Source organism: Podarcis raffonei, chromosome 11 (genome assembly GCF_027172205.1).
Source record: "Podarcis raffonei isolate rPodRaf1 chromosome 11, rPodRaf1.pri, whole genome shotgun sequence".
Classification (NCBI taxonomy): domain Eukaryota; kingdom Metazoa; phylum Chordata; class Lepidosauria; order Squamata; family Lacertidae; genus Podarcis; species Podarcis raffonei.
Genome location: NC_070612.1, coordinates 13065372 through 13087179, shown reverse-complemented (window position 1 = coordinate 13087179; position 21808 = coordinate 13065372). Strand labels below are relative to the sequence as shown.

Below are 21808 nucleotides of genomic sequence, written 5' to 3'. Positions count from 1 at the left end.
CTTCTTACGTATGATTCAGAGACTTGCTGCCTCTTCCTCAGCTGGGGATATAAAACAGCATCATTTTCTATGTCACCCAGCTTCCATTTTATATTTATTTCCAACTGGCTTGCCAACCCTGATAGGTGGAAAGGTGCTGCACAGTGGTACCTCTGGTTATGAACTTAATTCGTTCCAGAGGTCCTTTCTTAACCTGAAACCGTTCTTAACCTGAGGTACCACTTTAGCTAATGGGACCTCCTGCTGCCGCCACACTGTCAGCGCATGATTTCTGTTCTCATCCTGAGGTAAATTCTTAACCCGAGGTACTACCTCCAGGTTAGCGGAGTCTGTAACCCGAAGTGTTTGTAACCCAAGGTGTTTGTAACCCGAGGTACCACTGTATATATATTTTAAATAAGTATATCCTGGTCTCACTGCACTGGCTACCAATTAGTTTCAGGGCCCAATTCAAAGTGCTGGTTTTGACCTATAAAGCCTTAAATGACTCAAGACCGCAATACCTCATAGACCACATCCCTCCATATGAACCTACTCTAGGGTTGCCATATTTCAAAAAGTAAAAACCAGGACACCCCAAAAGTTGTTGAGCTTTTTTAAGGAAAACCCCAAATTTGTTCATTGACTTGCCTAAGATCCAGGACAAAGCACCACATTTTGGAATCCCCACCCCCCAACATCAATTCCGCCTTTGAAATCCCAGTAATGTCCAGCCCTAATCTACCCAGACCTTGAGATCATCTTCTGAGGCCCTTCTTCACGTGTCTCCCCTGCAAGAGGTCCTGAGGGTGACAGCATGAGAACAGGTCTGTTCCGTCCTGAGACTTCTCTCAATATGATTAGTATAAACAAAATTCCACAAAGCTCTCAAACATGTATTTTATTGAAACTCACAAGGCACAAATAGAGGTATTTACTCACATTCCAGTAGCCTGTTCTTTTGGCTCTGAATGAATGTGGTTAGGAAGCTCTTTATGAAGTAGGAACGATGGAGTCTACCCCTCTTCCTGGGCTTGCAAGAACTAAACAGAACTAGGTTGCAAAGGAGAGACAGAGGTTTTCCCCGCTATGGGAGTAGCCAATAGAAACTGGTATATTACTATGCCCTCCTTTCCCAGCCTGCTTTGAGATTTGGAAAGGGGAAAGGCACTACCTTTTCTTAAAGTTGCAGCATTATTATTCCTGCTACCTAATACTAACACAGAGATTTGCTATCACTAAATAATTGAACCCTGTGGGGCAGAACAGGGTCTTTTCTGCAGTGGCTCCCCGTTTGTGGAATGCTCTCCCCAGAGAGGTTCGCCTGGCACCTTCGTTATGCTTCTTTAGATGCCAGGCAATAATGTTGCTCTTCAAGCAGGCCTTTGGCTGATTATCATCCAATACCCTTTTAAATGTTTATTTAGTTGTCTTTGTTCTATTATGTATTTTTTTATGTTGTGATTTTACATTGTGAACCACCCTGAGATCTACAAGTATAGGGCGGTATACAAATTTAAGAAATAATAACAATAGCAATAATACACTGAAGTAACAGTAGCTTAGTCCACCAGTTCTTCACTTCCACACTACTCAGAATGCCAACTCACTCCTCTGTCAGTTTCAAAATGGCAGCTGTAAAATGGGACCAATTCCCACGGCTTCATTCGATGCCTTGCACTCAGCTTGAGAAGCAAGGAGAAATAAATACAGAAGTGAAGAAATGTACTCTTAAACTATTGCTGTTTGAGGGCATGGGTTGCAACACACCTTGGTATAGACCGTAACTTGGTTTCTTGGGGAATAGGCTTCAGGCAGAAGCTATTTCTGAGCCCTGGAAAGTGTTGTGTCCATTTCATGATGCTTTTGTGAGGGAAAGCATGGCAAAGATCTCCTTGCCTTTTCTGCAGCCTCAATCTTTTCTTCCAGGACTTTTATGCCTTAAATCTTCAACAGAGTTGTGGCCTGCATTGAGGCTATTCGCTTACATGTACATAACAAATTCAACCTCCCATAGCTTTCATTTTAACCATAGCTATCCTGGGCTTGCCATGTTTCCTTTGCCTACTTAGACAAATTATTCCATTAAATAGTTTACAGATACAGATCTTTACTGATGTACGATGCCACCTGCTGGCTAAACCCCTATAAAATTACCCTGAATTATGGGGATTTGCTGCCTTCTAAGAAACTTGGGCTAATAATTCTTGCCTGTTAAGTGAAACCCTTGAATTGTATTGTTCTTGGGAACAGCTGGCTTCTGCAAACACTTAAAAACAATATTCTGAGCATATTACATAAAGTGAAAGAGTTTACTTTTAAGGTCTTAGCGGTCAATATGTTTCGCTGCGGCAAGCTTCATTAAATATGATGATTGGCATATCGGAGGTCAAAATATCAAATTTCAGCCACAACAGCCCATGTCAGGAAATGCTCCGCGTTCTAAATGTTTGTGTGCTGCAATGCTGCTCGTGGCCAGAGTGCAATCCAGCCAACAGAAGAGCATTGCTAACACCCTATTCCATAGTTTTCATTGAGAAGCAAGGCTCCGCCTACACATGCAACACAAAACAAACTAAAGCGGCTTGGAAAGAGAAAAGGTCTATTCCAGATCTGCTGGTTTTCATTATTTGCACTGAATTGTCACTACAAAAGCTCATTCAAAAATAGGACCTCCCCACCTGGAATCTAAAATGGTACGTTATGCCTCCTGACCTCCCTACATGTATAGATCAGGTCTAAGCCCAGTGAGGGTATGACAAACTCTATATTCTCATGTAGACCGACAACTCCGTTGAGCAACTGCAATTTGGCACCCGTGAGGTGAATCCTGAATAGCCAAATATCCCTCTTTATCTTCATTCCACATTCTTGGCTTTAATCTTCCTTTTTACAATAACTTGACTGGTTGGAACCATCTGGCCCTTTTGCAATGTACATGTTCAGAAGCATTAAGGAGTTTGGAGCAGCCCCTAAGTAAATTTCTGACAGGCCAAAGGTGTGCTTATGCTCTTTCAGAACCTCCCTTCTGCCAGGTACTCTGCACATGCTCTGAAACCCTGGACTCTGCTCAAGCTTTCTAGCTAAGGTAGAAAAAACACACAATTATTTTTGTGCGTGCATGTGCATGTGAGAGTGTGTTATAAAGTAGGAGAGTAGGGTTATAAAGACCAGGACTAGCCGCCTGAGAAACAGTTTCTACCCAAATGCAATTCTGGTTCTAAATGCAGTATAAGGAGTCTCTATAGTGTATTGTATTTTAAAATGGGGTTTCAGAATTTTTATGGGTTTTTGAATGTCTTACGTAGATTTTTCAGTTTCATTGTTCTGTATGGGACAATGACAGTAAAGATATATCGTATCGTTTATTCCTTTCCCCCACAAATAAAATTCTATAAGCTTTGAAACCTGGCTTGATTGGTTTTACTAGGTGTTTCTCAGGGATTTATCTCTAAAGTCTGCATCCACTTGGCTTTGGGAAAGAAAATCGAAGGCCCCGCTTGTTTTACTTTCTTCCAGAGCTGGGCTTAAGAGAGGATACCTTAGTTAGAGGGGCTTAGAAGCTCCTCAAACAGCTGGACAGGCAGGGCTTTTTCAAGAGGTTCAACCTGGCTAGTGGCAAACTATCATTATTCTTTGGTGTGGTGAGACCTTATACAAAATGGGGTCCTACTAGTGGTGAAGGTCCGTATTGTTAAAGCTATGGTTAAAGCCGAAGAATTGATGCTTTTGAACTATGGTGCTGGAGGAGACTCTTGAGAGTCCCATGGACTGCAAGAAGATCAAACCTATCCATTCTGAAGGAAATCAGCCCTGAGTGCTCACTGGAAGGACAGATCCTGAAGCTGAGGCTCCAATACTTTGGCCACCTCATGAGAAGAGAAGACACCCTGGAAAAGACCCTGATGTTGGGAAAGATTGATGAGGGAACAAGGAGAAGGGGACGACAGAGGACGAGATGGTTGGACAGTGTTCTCAAAGCTATCAGCATGAGTCTGACCAAACTGCGAGAGGCAGTGAAAGACAGGAGTGCCTGGCGTGCTCTGGTCCATGGGGTCACGAAGAGTCGGACACGACTAAACGACTAAACAACGACATGCTCCCATGATAAGTCATAGAGGCTTATTCCCAAGTAAGGGTGAATTGGGCTGCAGGCTTACAGCCAATTTTTGTAGTGTCATGCCCCCAGGGCATGAGGAAAAACCCGAATGAGTGACTACTATGTGATCACATCCCACAAATACATTTCGCCATCTGTTAATTCCACATCCCTAAATGAAAACTAATCACCACCTAATTGCAATGTAGTAGAAAGCTACAGTGTTGTTCAAATTACAATAATTGCAGCGCTGTTTCCAAAGTTTGCTTACAGCATTCGCTTGAGGATCTGAAAGTGGGGAAAGGAATGTATATATTTGAGGGGAAATTATCGCCTCAGCGCAGGAATGAACAAATATATGTCAGTTTCAATTTGTCTCAGTTCTCGTTTTTCCAATCATCAGTTCAGCTCACCACATTTCCACACCATTTCAGTTCATGTATTTTGGGAGGGAAGGGTGCAGATGAGGTAAATTCTCCATTAAATGCAAACAGTTGGATTTCTCCCCCATCCCAACCCCATTATTGAGGAACTTCAGTCGGGAATGATGAAAAAATACGCTGGCTTAGATGCAGAGTTTCTAAGATTAGGACTTAACTCATGGAAGGCTCAAGGGACACAGGTGGCGCTGTGGGTGAAACCACAGAGCCTAGGACTTGCCGATCAGAAGGTTGGCGGTTTGAATCCCCGCGACGGGGTGAGCTCCCATTGTTCGGTCCCTGCTCCTGCCAACCTAGCAGTTCGAAAGCACATCAAAGTGCAAGTAGATAAATAGGTACCGCTCTGGCGGGAAGGTGAACGCATTTCCGTGTGCTGCTTTGGTTCGCCAGAAGCGGCATAGTCATGCTGGCCACATGACCTGGAAGTTGTCTGCGGACAAACGCTGGCTCCCCTGGCCTATAGAGCGAGATGAGCGCGCAACCCCAGAGTTGGTAACAACTGGACCTAATGGTCAGGGATCCCTTTACCTTTACCTTTTACATGGAAGGCTCCCAAGGTCAGAAGGGGTTGGGGCTGAGGCAGATTCTTAAAATTATCCCTACTTCCTCCTATAGTTCCCTGAAAATTTGCTCTGGAGGATAGAGAAGACCCTCCAGGACAGTGTGGGAGGTGGCCCAGCAGGAAAAAAAGCAAAAATTCTCGTTCCTCTTCTTTCTACCGACAGGAGTCTCTGCTGGGTTGCAGTCCTTTCTGCAGACGAAATAAGCCCTTTCATGAAAGGAAGGACAATGTAAGACCCAACCTGCTCCCTCACCGCAAAAACTTCTCATTTTGTTTTATTTATGTGACTATTACATTGCATTTGGAATGGATCATAAGTCAAAACACTTCCATTTAGTGCTCTCATTCATGCTATCTAAGTTCTAGAAATGTGGTTATCCTTCACATCTGGATGAATACACTATAATCCTGGTAATGCCAAGACAGTGCCAATGGGTACAATTGCACTGGCGATGCCTCCCCACAAGGTTTGGGTGCTTCCTCCACTCTTCTGCCTCAAGATGTGGCCCTTGAATCCAAAAATGTTGGCAACCCTTGTGTATGAGATAGGGTCAAGCTAACCACGATAACAGGGTAACGTATGCACATCTTCTTATAAGTTCCTTTGCCTTATATTGTAGCCCGTCATGTAGAGAATAAGCTGACATTATGAAGAAGTGTCTCCATCCCCATTGTTCAGCCCAGATACTGAGGTCCAGTTCCGAGGGCCTTCTGGCGGTTCCCTCGCTGTGAGAAGTCAGGTTACAGGGAACTACACAGAGGGCCTTCTTGGTAGTGGTGCCTGCCCTGTGGAATGCCCTCCCATCAGATGTCAAAGAAATAAACAACCACCTGATGTTTAGAAGACATCTGAAGGCAGACCTGTTTAGGGAAGTTTTTAATGACTGATGTTTTCATGTATTTTTAATCTTTTCTTGAAAGCCGCCCAGAGGGGCTGGGGAACCCCAGCCAGATGGGCAGGGTATAAATAAATTATTATTATCATTATTACTATTATTATTATTAGGAAAACGCGATGCAAGCCCTGACTCCGTTTACTTTATAAAGAAGTAGATAACAACTCGAAAAACTCTTCCAAGGCAGCATTAACATTATTAATAACAAGTGGTTTCATGCAGACTTCTTCGTTGATGTAGTGAAGCTGCTACGGTAGATTAATTGCCTGATCCTCGTTAAAATGTGGAATCTTCTTAAATTCGCCCTGCTTTTTGAAGAAAAGCTGGGCTAGTATATGGTCTGGCGTGCGGTGGAAATAGTCATCCATATCAAGGGTCTGCAGCTACAAAAAAAACAACCACAACAGTATTTGAATTGGGAAAGGGAAGTTTACGCTCATTTCACAGTAACGCACACACATTTTTCATGGCAAACTTTTTAAATTACTATCTTATGTACAATCATGTATAATACGGATGGGCAAATTTCAATTGGTTTCTCTCCATTTCTAATTTTTCCAGTCTTACATTCAGTTCTCTACATTTCCACATTGGTTTGCAAATAAATAAATAAATTGTAAGTTCTCGTGAAAATTCATCAGTATTTTGGTGAGAATTTCACCGAATAGTCACATCTTTGTAAGCACCTTAGCTATGCGCTTTTGCAAAGCAGTGTACCTAATATCATGTACTTTCCCATGTTATTTATTACTACAATGCATTTTTACACCTACTTTAGTATATGCACATTACTTGGCTGGAGAACTGCATTGCAAAATTCAGAAAAATTCAAATTTTGAAGGATGGATGTTTGGGTTTTTGGTGTATTGCTTCAGAAAGCACAAATTAGGCAGATTTGCCTTTAAATGTGAACTGAGTTAAATTTCTTCCCCATCGGTAATGTATGGTATTTTTTCTCTCCCCAGTCCCGCAAAACCTTTATAACGTTGATTGTGGTTCACAATAACTCACTCCACTGACTTAACAGTGGCTTAACTGTATCTAGCCCGGCAGTTTACCTAGGAAGTCAAGCACAGATTTCCTACCTGGTTCGCAGTGCTGAATGCCAAAATGAAAAGCAACTCTTCATCGCATGTGCTCTTGATGTAGTGTTGGGTTCCGACGGGGAAAAACACGACATCTCCAACGCCAATGGTGAAGTCAGTGGTGAGTGATGGTGAAACGATAATGCCCACCTGGAGAGAGAATGCACCAACAAGGAAATATACCCCAAAACCCATCCAACTGAATCTGTGGTTCTCAAAGGACTTCATGAAAAATGTCACAAATCCAGGCGTCTGTAATGTCTCCCAGAGCCGAAGGTTCAGAAAAGGGAAAAATAGAATGATCCAGAAGATAGAGCAATTCCCCTATGAAAAAATGCGACCACATCTGGGGCTTTTTAGTTTCGAGAAAAGGTGAACAAGGGAGGGACATGATAGAGGACATTATTCATGGTGTAGAGCAGACATGTCCAACTGGTCGGCCGCGATCGACAGGTAGATCCCCCATTGATAATGGTCGATCACGGGAATAAAAGAACTGTGGAATGAATGTCTCCGCCCCCTGCCCCTTGCTCTGTCCCTCTGGGCGGAGTTTGGCGCTATCGCTTTGCGATGTTGAATACGTTGTATGGCTTTAGCGCTGCGTGCAGTTTTCCAGGTTAGTGATTAATGTCATACCCCTGTATAGAAGCTGTTTCCCCCAAAAAAACTCAACAACTCTTGTCTCCCCCAAAAAAGCTCAACAACTGTGGTCAATCCTCAATGACAATGGGTAGATCACTGCCAGTTTTTTTATATTGGGAGTAGATCGCGGTCTCTTGGTAGTTGGATGGGCCTGGTGTAGGGAAAGCAGATAATTGCCATATTTTTCGCTCCATAAGAAGCACCTGACCATAAGACGCACCTAGTTTTTAGAGGGGGAATGCAAGGGGGGGGGGGAATTCTTTAAAGGGAGTGCTGAGCAGAGCCTGTATGCATCCCAGGCTCTGCCCAGCGCTCCCTTTCACGAGCTGTGTGGAGTGTGTGTGCGTCGCTTGCAGGCTTTTCCCCGGAGAAGGGAGAAGGGCAGCCCATCACTGATGAGTTGCCCTTCTCCCTCCTTGGGGAAAAGCCCCCAAGAGCTGTACACACGCTTCGCGCGGCTAATAAGAGGGAGTGCGGCTCTTGGGGGCTTTTCCGGGAGGTGGGGGAAGGGACTGAGGGGCTAAGCCAGAAGCTAGAACAGTGAGAGGGAGCGCAGCAATCCCTCTTGCTGTTCTGGCTTCTGGGATAGCTGTGCAGCCTCTTCAGGGCACCGGGATGAAGGCTCCCCCTGCCCTGAAGAGGCTTCATGCGGCTAAGCCAGAAGCTAGAACAGTGAGAGGGAGCACAGTGATTCTGGCTTCTGGGATAGCTGCGCAGCCTGCATTCGCTCCATAAAACGCACACACATTTCCCCTTACTTTTTAGGAGGGAAAAAGTGTGTCTTATAAAACGAAAAATACGGTATGTTTTTCTCCCTCATATACTGTTATAAAGCTGTGTAAGGGGACAGGAGGAACCAGGAGGAGCAGCACAATGGATACAGGAGAGTGGCCTTCCTCGTAGGACAGGACTTGTAGACAACCTGATGTGCAAGGCTACGGAGCTCCAAGATTTCTTTCCCAACTCTGCCTTGCAGAAAACTGGAAGGAAGCAGAGCTAGGAACAGTTTGATTCTCCTAACCCAGCAACAGTCACTGGGTGAGTACCTGATATTGGATTACAACTCCCATCATCCTAGTCATGTTTTCTGTGGCTGATGGGAGTTGTAGTTCACTATCTTGAAGGCACCAAGTTGGCTAACCCTGCAACCTCCTTGCCACCAGCCCAAAATGCTGGCATTTCTTCTTTGAAAATATTCATAACCTTTTTCTTTTATAGAAAAGCTTATAAACTGCTTAAGGAGAAAAAAACGTAATTGACGTACATAATAACATCACCAATAAAACATGATTAAATCATCAAAACTTAAAAAAGCAAATATACATAAAATAATCACCGATAAAACTCAGATAAAAAGCAGCAAAACTGGGGGGAAAGGCATAACTAAACTGTATGCCTGGGTAGGATTGCTAAAATAAAAACAATTATGGTGTAAGAGACAGAAGATAAGGTGCAGCAAAGAAGGAGAAATTAACAAAACAACACAGTGGAAATGGGATGGGAGGCTGACAAAAACAAAAGAAAACTGATTATGTATTGGAGTGTAACTGTGAAACTTGTAAAAATTTAATAAAATATAACCGGGAGGGTGAAATAAAAGTCTAAAAGAGTCCAAAACAATATTGTGAGAGTTTCTGCTTCCTGGCAATAGCTAAGCACTTGTTCCTTATCCAAGGAAAACTCAGAACAGTTTACATCGCAGTGGTTTAAGTTAAATAGCTACCTGTCCACACCCACTGATGACGTATCCCATCTCGTTGGCATTGAAATGAAAGTGAGGCTGCCGTAGACCATTGCTATAGATCCTGAGTGTCCCCAAAGTAAGAGCATCTTCCTTCTGAGAGCAAGGAGAGCAAACAAAAGCACGTGAGCATGTGAGGTTGTGCAAAATAACAACAGGGTGTCTCAAAGCATTAAAACAGGGGTTGGGAACCAGAGGCCCTGCAGACCTGTTGGACTCCAACTCCTATCATCCCTGACCACTGACCATGCTGGCTGGGGCTGATGGGAATTGGAGTCCAACAACGTTAGAAATCTCAGGTGGCTCCATGGGTCAGTGCAACTGGCTGTTAACCAGAAGGTTGGTGGTTTGAGCCCATGCAGAGACGGCTGTGGGCAGGGTTTCTGTACTGCTCCCCAAATGGAACATTTGACTCAGATCTCCATGGTCTCATCCACTATAACAGGCAGCGCTTTTTCTCTCAATACTTACTGAATGGAGAAACTCGCTGTAAATTCTTTCATTCGTACTCAAGCCTTTTCCATCTTTCACATACCGAGCAAACTGGATTATTCCCCCGGGGAAACGGAACTCAGTTGACCCTGAATGGAGGACAAACGCAGCATCCTCAACAATCAGACAAGCTTGGGAGACCTAGTTCGTGATCATCACAGAATATTTATTAGCTTACATTGCTCGCTAAGCCATCCTTGCTGTTCTGAGACATTTGCCATCACTTAGCAGCAGACCATGTGTTCTGGATATAGAAGTGCCAGACATACTTCTGTGAGGCCAAAACTCCATAGCTTAGGAAGAAAGAGAATAGACTTTCCCAGCCTTCCTCCACCCCGTCCCAAGTTCCAAGGGTGGTGGAACTACTAAGAGAGTCCTGAGTTAGGGCTGCCATTTTTCAAAAAGCGAAAACCTGGACACATAAAAATTGACATTTTGAGCTATTTTTAAGGGAAGTCAGCAAAAACAACACTGGGTTACCATACGTCCAGATTTTCCTGGACGTTTTGCCAATTTCCACCCAGACACTGCTTCTGACTGCAATATTCCGGGTATGTTTGGGTGTATGATAACCCTATCTGAGTGCCAATCTTACCACCCAAGAGGGTTTCTTTAAAAAACCAAGGCTTTAAAAAGAGAATATTTGATTCCTCCATGGGCATTTAATTAGGAATAAGCTCAGCTGCTTGGTTTCGCAAACAGCAGAGTTTCTGTATCCAGCTTTGCCCACGCTCTGGAATGAACTGTGGAACCAGAAATAGATTCCGCCACTGATTTTGGGCAATCCTTCCCTGGCTGGGTCTCTGAGATTGTCTGGAAATATCTTGGGTAGCAAGTGGATGCCACCAGCTCCTTCCTGCATCAGAAGCCCAGGAGAACGTTCCTAAGGTGATGGTGGGGCTGGTCCTCTATTGCTTCTGCTCCCTTTGCTGAAGCAACCCCGACCCACATTGCTAACTGTCTGGAAACAAAGGTCCCTGTTAATGCCATCTCAGCTTTCTCTGAAGTACCTTTGAGATCAAAGAAGTACCGCCACACAAGTGGGTCTTCAGACTGCTGGTAGTTGGGATTCTGAACGAACTCTGCTAGGTTTGGAGGAAGGTTGACAGCTTGGTCTTCTGCTTGCTTCTGGAAAGACCTGATGAAGGCCACTCCACCTTGAGGCTAGAAAACATGCAGCAAACGTTGGATTTAGCTTCTCAGCAGCAGTGACTTAAAGGAGCTCCAGCTAGAGGAGTTTGTTTTTGTCACTGAAATTCTACTCAATATTGATCCAGAGTAGATTCCAATGTGTAGTTAGCAGAGTAACAACTTAAACATGTTGCAGGATTCCCAAAAACTAGATCAGAGGCAATTAATATTTCATCCAGCAGAGCTTTTCTGCCACTGAAGGCAAATGAGTATAATGGTCACAAATCCAATACATTCAGGATTGGCACTGTCTATAAAAAATCCAGTTGCAGCAGACTTAGCTTAAACTTACAATAACTTATACTAAGCATACAAAACACCATACCAGAAAGAAAGAAAGAAAGAAAGAAAGAAAGAAAGAAAGAAAGAAAGAAAGGGTGAGACCCAGGCTCCTTCTGGCCTCACAGTCAGCATGACCTTGACAGAAAGAGATAACAGAACCAGTTTAAACCAGCTGTACTCAGCTTCTTTGAAGGAATAACCCAAACATCAGGAACCTTCTGCTTGTTTGCTTGTTTCTTTCACACAAAGAAGCTTACGGAAGCTTCTTGAATTAAGTAGAATAGGAAAGATCTCTACACATCAGATCAGTATTTTCTGCACTAAGAAATGCAAACTGACAGTTTAAGCCCTAAAAGAGATGGGAAGGGGGGTGGGAACCAAATTTTCAAGAACAAATGAAATACTTTAAAGGCTTCTTAAAAAAAGAAAAACTAAAACATCCTGTGCATTAGTGGTGGGCATATTCTGCTTTATTGGTTGTTCTGAGAAGCTTCCCCAATGATGCCACATAACTGCTTTCTAGAGGGGCTGAAGCACAACAAAAAGGGGACCAAAAAAGAACACCCGACCCCAGAACAATTTGTGGTAAGAAAAGTCGCAGAATTTCAGTAGGAAATGAACTTTGCTGCTTGGAAATGAAGCGGGGAGGGGGGCTGCCCCAAAACCTCTGCAGATGCAATTTGTATGGAAAATGGAATCTTGTGTGACAACCCCAATAGCATCATAAATGCATGATTAAAAGGCTATCTGGAGGGGCCCATACCTCATGTCATAGCCCCAATTGGCTCTTAAAGCAGCTTACAAAGATTTTCACAATACAGCTGCATTCAAGTGTAGCATCAGGAACAGAAACATCTCAGGGCTTATCGACACATTTGGTTGCCTGACCTCTTTCCCCTGGGAAAACCTGTAGCTTAGTGCTGAATAGGAATGAACAGCAATCAGCCCCCCCCCCCCAGACTAGCACTAAGGCGTTTATGTTGTACAGACCTTTAGTGACCTTGCTGCTATGTCTTCAGGTGTTAAGAAAAACGTATCATCCAGATCCAGAGTTTGAAGCTCTTCATGGGTTGTGAAGAACAGCAAGAACAGACAGTCTTCTGTACCGACGTTCTTGAGCCAATGCACCGTGTTTCGAGGGAAGAAAATGACCTGGCCCGCTGTGACGTTGTATGTGGTTACGGTATTTCCACCAGCATCAACAACCCCAATCCATGCAGTGCCCTGAAAAACACAGGTGGAGAGAGGACTAGTCTTTGCAAATCAAGTTAAGAAGGCAGAAATCCAATGCCATCACTACGACACTGCCATGGGCCATCACAGCAGTGCAAAGAGTGAAGCCCCGATGTTTTATTGTGTTTTATGAGTGTTGGAAGCCGCCCAGAATGGCTGGGGCAGCTATAGACTATTAAAATGTATCGATCAGTCATCTACATCAGAATTCTTGATCCAGGACACTGACGATCTATTCGCCACCCTGGAATCCTCCTCCTGTCTTCTTCCCAAAGCCGAGTTAGTGCTTTCCCCAGACTTGGGAAGGATGTGGGAAGGCTTTAGGACTCTGCCAGAGCCCTCATGCCTCCTTCACCAAATAGGTGCCTCCATACCCTGTCACTGCTGTTGACTGCATTTTTTTCAGCTACGCACACCCCAGTCCCTGACTAGTGAGAGATTGCAGGGTTGCCGACACATAATAACAACAATTTTATTATTTCTATGCCACACACATCTGATTGGGTTGCCCCAGCCATACCTCAGGTTTGGTTTCCTTCAAATGAAGGTCAACGGAGATGGCAATGTCTTTGTGATGTGTGATTTTATTTACTTGCCTGTACATTACAAGCTCAAAGGATGCGGGTGGCGCTGTGGGTAAAACCTCAGCGCCTAGGACTTGCCGATCATATGGTCGGCGGTTCGAATCCCCGCGGCAGGGTGAGCTCCCATCGTTCGGTCCCAGCTCCTGCCCACCTAGCAGTTCGAAAGCACCCTTAAGTGCAAGTAGATAAATAGGTACCGCTTTATAGCGGGAAGGTAAACAGCGTTTCCGTGTGCTGTGCTGGTGCTGGCTCACCAGAGCAGCTTCGTCACGCTGGCCACGTGACCCGGAAGTGTCTCCGGACAGTGCTGGCTCCTGGCCTCTTAAGCGAGATGGGCGCGCAACCCCAGAGTCGGTCACGACTGGCCCGTACGGGCAGGGGTACCTTTACCTTTACCTTTACATTACAAGCTCACAGCACTGACAACCCAACTGATTTTGCTTTTCCCATTAGTTTTCTTGTGGGTTTCCCAAAGCCATAGCTCTGGATTCAGCGCACAGAGAGCAAGTTAAGCCTGTGTGTTTACTCCACATACGACTCACCCTGGTCTATTCTCTCTTAAACCCACCAATGATATAACCTCCAACCAGAGGAAGGAGGGAGGCCTGTCCCGCTTCTGGAAACATCCAGTAACTTCCATGGCAACTAGTCTCCTTTACTCCGTAGTCATGCAAAGAGATACTTAACAGACATGGCTTGGGCCTTTAACTTAGCAAAAAGACTCCTCTGCAGAATGCAATTTTAGAAATATAAAACCATAAATTTGGAGGGCACCCAAAGATGACATAAAAACGAAACCACCATCCTAATCCTATAGCCATTCTCAGGTTCTTTCCACTAGAAAGGGGGGTAAAAACAATTTTAAGATAACCCCAAAAAGTACCTTTAAGAGGTAGCCATGCTCATTGGCATTGAAATGCCAGTGTGGTGCACGCAGTCCTTTGCTCTTAATCCGCAAAGTTCCAAACGTCATCTTGGAGCGCTGAGCATTGATGCTTCTTCCAAACTCCATCTCTTCCTTGTTCTGGTACTCATTGGCGTTTTTCCGGAATCTTGACCACTGAATGGTACCGCCCGGGAACTCATGCTTCTGGAAAGGGTAATACTTGGGACATCAAGCACTGCATAAAAAGTCTATTATCCAGTGAAGTTATTTGCGGCTCATCCTGCCTCCAGCTATGTACAAGAATTTGCGTGAAAGAGTGTACACTTGTTACAGGCTCAGGTACTTATGCTATGTCCCTCCACAGTCCAGGAACACATAATGTGGCTCCTTCTTTCCTTATACAGTAAAATAAATAATAATAATAATAATAATAATAATAATAATAATAATAATAATAATAATTTATTATTTCTACGCTGCCCATATGGCTGGGTTTCCCCAGTCACTCTGGGCAGCTCCCAACAGAATATTAAAAACACGATAAGACATCAAACACTAAAAACTTCTCTAAACAAGGCTGCCTTCAGATGTCTTCTAAAAGTCAGATAGTTGTTTATTTCCTTGACATCTGGTGGGAGGGTGTTCCTCAGGGTGGGCGCCACTACCGAGAAGGCCCTCTGCCTGGTTCCCTGTGACCTCACTTCTTGCAGTGAGGGAACCGCCAGAAGGCCCTCGGAGCTGGACCTCAGTAGAGCAACACTAGCCAACTTTGTGTCTTCCAGCTGCTGCTGAAATTCAAGACCCCAAAGCCTCGGCCAGCATGGACATTGGTGAGGGATGATGGGAGCTGGAGGCCACTACTTCTTGGCAACCCCATGGACAAAATAATCATTAAGGTCCTTATTCATAGAATCACAGAGTTGGAAGGGACCCCCAAGAGTCATGCAGGAATCTCAACTAAAGCATCCATGACAGATGACCATCCAACCTCTCCAATGAAGGAGAGTCCACAGCCTCTTATGTGAAATATATACAGGCTGGGCTTTTAGTGTTGTGGGCCCAAGCCTGTGGAGCACACACCCAGTTGAGATCATAACAGCACCCTCCTGGCTGAACTTCAGCCACATGACAAAAAAGACTATCCCACTCCAGCAGTTATTTGAAGGCAGTGTTCAAGTTTTGCACAGCTTTTTCGTTTTTTGTTCTCTGTGTGGCTCCTGGTTCCTTGTATACCGCTTAGAAATACGAATGATTAAGCAGTGTATAAACGCCTTAAACAAATAAAAATAAAACAGGATATGGTCAAATTATACCTTGGTTTTAGCAAGCTGGTGGAGAAACTGGAACTTGGGGTCCACCTGGGCAGATGTTACTCTTGAAGTTCCCAGGGAAGCAGCTCTACGCTTTTCTGCGCTAGCATCGTATTTTGGTTTGAATCCGGTGTTGGCGGTATAGACCAGAGACAAAACCAGCACCCCTAAGACAGTGGTGATGGCACAGGCCAAGAGGCAAACCAGAAAGATGTTGAGCAGGGACCAGCGGCTCTTTTTCTCCCCCGATAAACAAAGAAACAAAGAGGAATAATTAGTAGCCATTTTTATAGAACTGGCAAAACAGAACATTGCCTCTCCAGGCCTGTGTAAGCTGATAAAACACTGTAACTTCACAATGCAGAAAGTCTGTAGCTCAATAGTAGAGCAACTGGCTTGCATGCAGAAGACCCCAGATTCAATTCCTAGCTTCTCCAGGTGGGGCCGAAATTGGATCATGAAGGTGGCATGTAGGCTTCTCCAGGGCAGCAAAAACATTGACTATCAATTCTGAAAATTCTCAGTGTTAGGGACATAGATGACCTCCTTGGTCATTCAGTTTTGAGATGAGGCCATTCGGTGAAGCTCTAAAGACGTGACTCGCATCTTGGAGTTGTCAGAAACAATCACTTTGGCTATGAACTATTAGCTGTTACTGGTCGCTTCATAAGGTTCTCAACACATCGCGTGCCTGGCTGCTACGTATCTTGTAACTCTTGGAGCTATTTCCCACACAGTTCAGCACAATCTGAGGTTTCCCACTGAGTGTACGTACAAACAGCAGGGACTTGCCTCCAATCCTGTTTTTCTGGTGGTTGTCAGTGGGGAAGGGGTGGGGGAGTATGTTTGTGTAAATGTGTATAGAGTAGGGATTATATGTGTGTGCATGAAGGGATTATCTGTCTAGTGCAATACACAGAACATCCGACTCCCCGTCAGTTCTAAAAGCAACTATTACAGAGACTACGTATGTCGTGGTCTCTAAAGGCCCTCCTCCTCCATTTTTTAAAAAAGTCATTTCCGTGCGCTGCTCTGGTTCGCCAGAAGTGGCTTAGTCATGCTGGCCACATGACCCAGAAGCCGTATGCCGGCTCCCTCAGCCAATAAAGCGAGATGAGCGCCGCAACCCCAGTGTCGGCCACAACTGGACCTAATGGTCAGTGGTCCCTTTACCTTTACCTAATCCTGGGAAATGGTAGGGTTTGTGCTATGACAAAGAGTAAGGGAGCTCCTGAGCTGGGGGGGGAACCTCCCATAATACCCCATCATTTTTCATTTTCATCTGAGCTTAGTATCTTATCACACGCATACATGATCAGTTTATACCTATCTTAGAACAGGTTGCACTAGGGTTGCCACCTTTTTTGTAGCTAAGAACCTGTGCCTTTACTAGCTACCTGACTGGTAGAAATTCAGCTTTCCTCTTTCACTGCATTTCCATGCAAGTAAAAGCCTCATCAGTTGAACTTTAGGTTGTTATTTCAGCTCTGGCTATTTTCAAAGCAGAATAGCTCCACTAGGGGAAAAAGCAATTGATAACTTCAGAAGTGACCAAGCTTGTTAATATTGTCATTGTAGCAACAGGCAGTTTTTGCCTTTGATTACTGCAGTGCTGAAAGGTTCTGGGTTTTTTTAGAAGTTTGTGGAGAATAATTTGCTGGTTTTGATCTGCTCAGCCAGGAAAACTTCCTCTTTCAACTATTCTTCCCTTACTTCTGCTTACAAAAAGTTGTCCTAACCAAAGTTGCTTAAGCTATCCGGGAAAATGCCTGAGGAAGTTAACAAATCAATATTAGTTAATTCATAATTGTGCAGTAGTTTTGCACAGAGCACCCTGGTTACCTTGGGGAAGTCACTATTATTCAGAACAACATAACGCAGACACAATTATCACTGCCATATTTAAAAACCAAGTTCAGAAGTGCTTGTCCTTTTTGTCACATTCCAGCATGAGAAAGACAGATTCAAGGATGGGGCTATGCAGAAACGGATGAGCTCAGTTCTTGATGCCTCTCTGGGGCACAGAAAATGTAATGTGGCCTAACCTGACCCCACACACAGACCTACAGTAGCTGGAGGCATGGCAAATATTGATCCTAACCATCTCCTTAACAGAACCTGGAAAGTTATCTCTTTAAAAAAAAGTTCTCATTTTTAAGGTGTTGTTATTTTATCACTTGTTGTTTTCTGCCCCAGGCTCCTTTGGGAGGAGAGTTGAGATATAAATTAATAAATAAGTAGTTCAAGTCCTGTCAGGGGAAAAGCGGGATGTAAATATGGAATAATAATCAACGAAGATCATGGCCACTGGTCCCATCACCTCCTGGCAAATAGAAGGGGAAGAAATGGAGGCAGTGAGAGATTTTACTTTCTTGGGCTCCATGATCACTGCTGATCGCCGAAGAATTGATGCTTTTGAATTATGGTGCTGGAGAAGACTCTTGAGAGTCCCATGGACTGCAAGAAGATCAAACGCATCCATTCTTAAGGAAATCAGCCCTGAGTGCTCACTGGAAGGACAGATCGTGAAGCTGAGGCTCCAGTACTTTGGCCACCTCATGAGAAGAGAAGACTCCCTGGAGAAGACACTGATGCTGGGAAAGATGGAGGGCACAAGGAGAAGGGGACGACAGAGGACGAGATGGTTGGATAGTGTTTTCGAGGTTACCAGCATGAGTTTGACCAAACTGCGGGAAGTAGTGGAGGACAGAGGTGCCTGGCGTGCTCTGGTCCATGGGGTCACGAAGAGTCGGACATGACTAAACGACTAAACAACAATAATCATTAAATGGTGAATTGCTTAATTATTTTTTCCAATGATCATGATATTTAAGCTTAAAGGTCTGAAGACTCTAGGGCAGAGGTTTTCAAGGTTTTTGAGTCCACGGCTCCCTTAACCAACTACAATATTTCTGTGGCACCTCTGTGGGCCTGTTTTGTCACCCCTTGCCTGCAGAGCTAGCAGCCTCTCACCCTTTTTGAAACACCCTCCCTTGTGGAGTGTTCCTTCAGCCTCCTCTCCTCTCCCCTCTTCCTTGGGAGTCCTCTGGGCAGCTGCTGCTGCCGTCCCTGGTCTGAGCTGCCGCCCTCCCCACCCCAAACAGAGGTGCCTCGCAGGGGCACCATTCGACTGCGGAGCTCATAGCCAGGGCTGCTACAATAAGCGGATGTGCAATCCTTTGGGGGCAGAGACGTGAGAGGGCATCAGAGGAGGGAAGGAAGGAAAGAGGGATAGAAGACAGTGTTGCCTGCTGCACCGCTGGCTGAAACCCACTACTCTAAGGGTTAAAAAAATGTAAGAGAATGAACTTGAAGAACTTGAAATAATTCAAAGTTCTACCCCAAAACAAACTTCTCATTCCATTCACCCAACAATTATGGGAACTACTTGCAGGTGTAGCTCAGAGATTTTTGAACTGATTCAGTGAAGTTTGTTGAACCAAACTAGTTCATTCCAAGCACTGGTCTTTAACTGCTATCCTTTCCCCACTTTGAAATAACTAGCAGCCATTTACAAAATGGACATTTCACTTCTTGTGGACAGATAAGACAAGTGTACACATAGTACACTGAAGAAAGCTATAAATCTCCTTGCAATTCTTTATTTACCCTGAATGATCAGTAGTGGAGAAAGAGATTAAAGGATAAAAACACCACTTCTTTTGCTCTCAGCAGTCAACCTGACATATCCCTCCAATGTTCCTCCTTCTGCATGTACCAAATTTGTACCAGATCATATGACCAGGCTTTTCTTGTTTCTGCACCCAAAGATAGCAACCCTCCAGAATGGTCTGACTTGGGATAAGACTGCTTCCTTTGTTCATATAAGACTGTCCATTCTGACAATGCTGAAAAGGCAGAGAGAGAACATGGATTCTGTTTCTTCTGCTTGCCTCAGAGGCTACAACACAGTGAGAACCCCAAACCAAGTTGTTGGATGCCAACTACCATCAGGAGAGCCAGCCTGAAACAAAGAACAAGATGGCGCTCCCCCATTCCATGAACAGAAGCCAACTGGATTTGCACATCATCCCCAGACAGCAAGGTCAAAAACCAGAGATGATGAGTTGGCATCCAGTATTATCCTGAGAGCCACAGGTTCTCCACCTATGGCTGCCAACATCAACCTTTTGGTGGGTGGTACAAACTTCCAAGTGCTGCCTACAGATTAGACTGCACCTAGAAAAATTTCTACCATTGGATTACTCTTGCTGGGCCTGATGAGCTCATTTTAAAAAACAAAAATCTCCTACTCTGTGTTTTTAACTCAGCTGTTGCTGGTTTTTTTTAAAAAACAAAACATTTTTTATTAGCAGATTTTTAAAAATGCAGTTCAAGTCCTAGGCAACCTGCTAATACTTACTTGTTTATAGCTAGAGGTGCTGGATGAAGCATGGAAGCACATTCTCAAGATTTTCTATACATTTTCTATACATTTTGTAACACGTTTCCAGATCTGAGCATATAGCTTCAGATCAGCTCTCTCGTTATTTCACAACAGCAACTTACTGGGTGTTCTTGTTTTTTCCTCTCCATTTTGACTGAGGGACTTGGAGGTGTTTCTTCATGCAGTTCAAATCCTGAGTTATCCATTTCAAGTGAGCAAAGTAGAATTTTGCATGCACCAAAAGTGAAATCCGAAGTTACCTTGGATTTGTGGCCTGAACTTCAGTAGCAGAAGCAAGCATCTGTTTTCCTTAGGATATACACACGGTAATGGACAACTTGAGGAACAGGTTGCAATTCAGGATATCCCCTTTCTTAAACCAAACTTTCTTTACCAGGAAGGCTGTCACCATGACTAATGTACTTCTAATTTCAGTCATAACAGTATTCAGTTCCTCAGCATCATATGAACCAAGCAATGTAATATGCCAATGAGAAACAACAGGCTTCTTGGAAATCAAGGCATTAAATTAAGTTTTTTATCTAGGCAACTGATAATAGAATCAGAGTTGGAAGGAATGCTGGGGATCATCAAGTCCAACCCCCTAACAAGTAGGAATATGCACCTGCCCATTACGGGGATCGAACCTGCAACCTTGGCTGATGTTCAGTCACCTGAATCAGTTCTTAGGACCTACTTATGAAGTCTATGGTCCTGATAAATCATGAGCCTAATTTGTGCTGTCAACTAATAGTGTGTGTATATGTGTGTGTGTGTGTGTGTGTGTGTGTGTGTGTATATATATATATATATATATATATATATGCAAGAGTTGAGAGCGAGCCTGTTTAATTTGTGTGATTTCAGGTACTATTCTATTTATTCATCTAATAAAATATATACAACGCTTGACAACAACAACCACCACCCTCAAAGCGGTTTACAAAAAGATGAGAACAAGAAAATATTGGGGGGAGAAAATAGGATACTTCAAAACTTACAAAAATTTAAGATACTAAAGCAGGTTAAAATTCACATCACCATTTCTAAGCTTCTGGTTTATTTAATTTGAATGTGTGTGTCTATAGACCAAAACACACACACACAAAAAAAACCACAATGCATGTCCAAAGTTAGGAACTGGTTTGTTCCAGTTACTCACTTTCAAATCCATTTCTTCCTTCTGGTTTACATCATAGCTAATGCAACTTGACTGACGCTCATGAATCCTCATTTCATGTTAATGGGGCAAAGGGTGTTTCCTATGATTACCACAGGAGGGGGTCCATGCTACTGGTGTGGTCCATTTTGGTCACATTGAAGGAAACACCCCTGGGGATGTCCACACATTGATGTTGAAACCTACACTAACAAAACCAGCATGTGACCAGCTGCAGGAATGTGGGCTGAGCACAAGATCCTGATTCCTGAGCACATGGGCACGCTTGCTGAAATCAAGCTTATCTTGATTCTGGCGTCAGCCTAACTGGACATGTAGCTTTTGTAAAATTGCATGCTCTATCAAACCAATGAAGATTTGGTAATATGCTAACCAAACTGAACTGAGTACCGTAACCATCTTTTAGCCAAGCAATCAACTGAAAATTATTTCACTTCATTGACAGCCCTAATTTAAAGTGAGATGGGTGGAAAAGTACATGTACAGGATGGGGGAAACCCTAAAGAAAAATGTCCTGAGACACTAAAAAAGGTAAAGGTAAAGGACCCCTGCCAGTTAAGTCCAGTCACAGACTCTGGGGTTGCGGCGCTCATCTTGCTTTACAGGCCGAGGGAGCCGGCATTTGTCCGCAGACAGTTTTTCCAGGTCATGTGGCCAGCATGTCTAAGCTGCTTTTGGTGAAACTGAACACCGAAACCAGAGCAGCGCATGGAAATGCTGTTTACTTTCCTGCCGGAGGGGTACCTATTTATCTAATTGCACTTTTTGGCATGCTTTCAAAGTGCTAGGTTGGCAGGAGCTGGGACTGAGCGACAGGAG

The 21808-nt window shown here is 44.0% G+C and overlaps 1 protein-coding gene across 1 annotated transcript; it reads right to left on the bottom strand.

The window, feature by feature from the left end:
• Window positions 1-6149: 6149 nt before the first annotated feature.
• LOC128423678 (uncharacterized) lies at window positions 6150-20235 on the bottom strand. The gene is made up of 9 exons (XM_053409118.1): window positions 19932-20235; window positions 15426-15662; window positions 14110-14316; window positions 12400-12633; window positions 10947-11100; window positions 9916-10025; window positions 9427-9540; window positions 7062-7211; window positions 6150-6359 (listed from the first exon to the last, which is right to left on the bottom strand). Exons 1-9 carry the CDS (start codon window positions 20013-20015, stop codon window positions 6225-6227), a joined length of 1425 nt encoding a protein of 474 aa, XP_053265093.1. The 5' UTR covers window positions 20016-20235; the 3' UTR covers window positions 6150-6224.
• Window positions 20236-21808: the final 1573 nt, after the last annotated feature.

Bases quoted from the DNA above. Each gene is read 5' to 3' on its own strand.
- LOC128423678 (XM_053409118.1), bottom strand. From the start codon at position 20,015: ATGGATAACTCAGGATTTGAACTGCATGAAGAAACACCTCCAAGTCCC. The intron at 10,026-10,946 runs GTACTTCAGAGA...TCCTCCATTCAG, and splicing joins GTACTTCTTTGATCTCAAAG to GGTCAACTGAGTTCCGTTTC. The intron at 6,360-7,061 runs GTAGGAAATCTG...TTTTTTTTGTAG, and splicing joins CATTCAGCACTGCGAACCAG to CTGCAGACCCTTGATATGGA.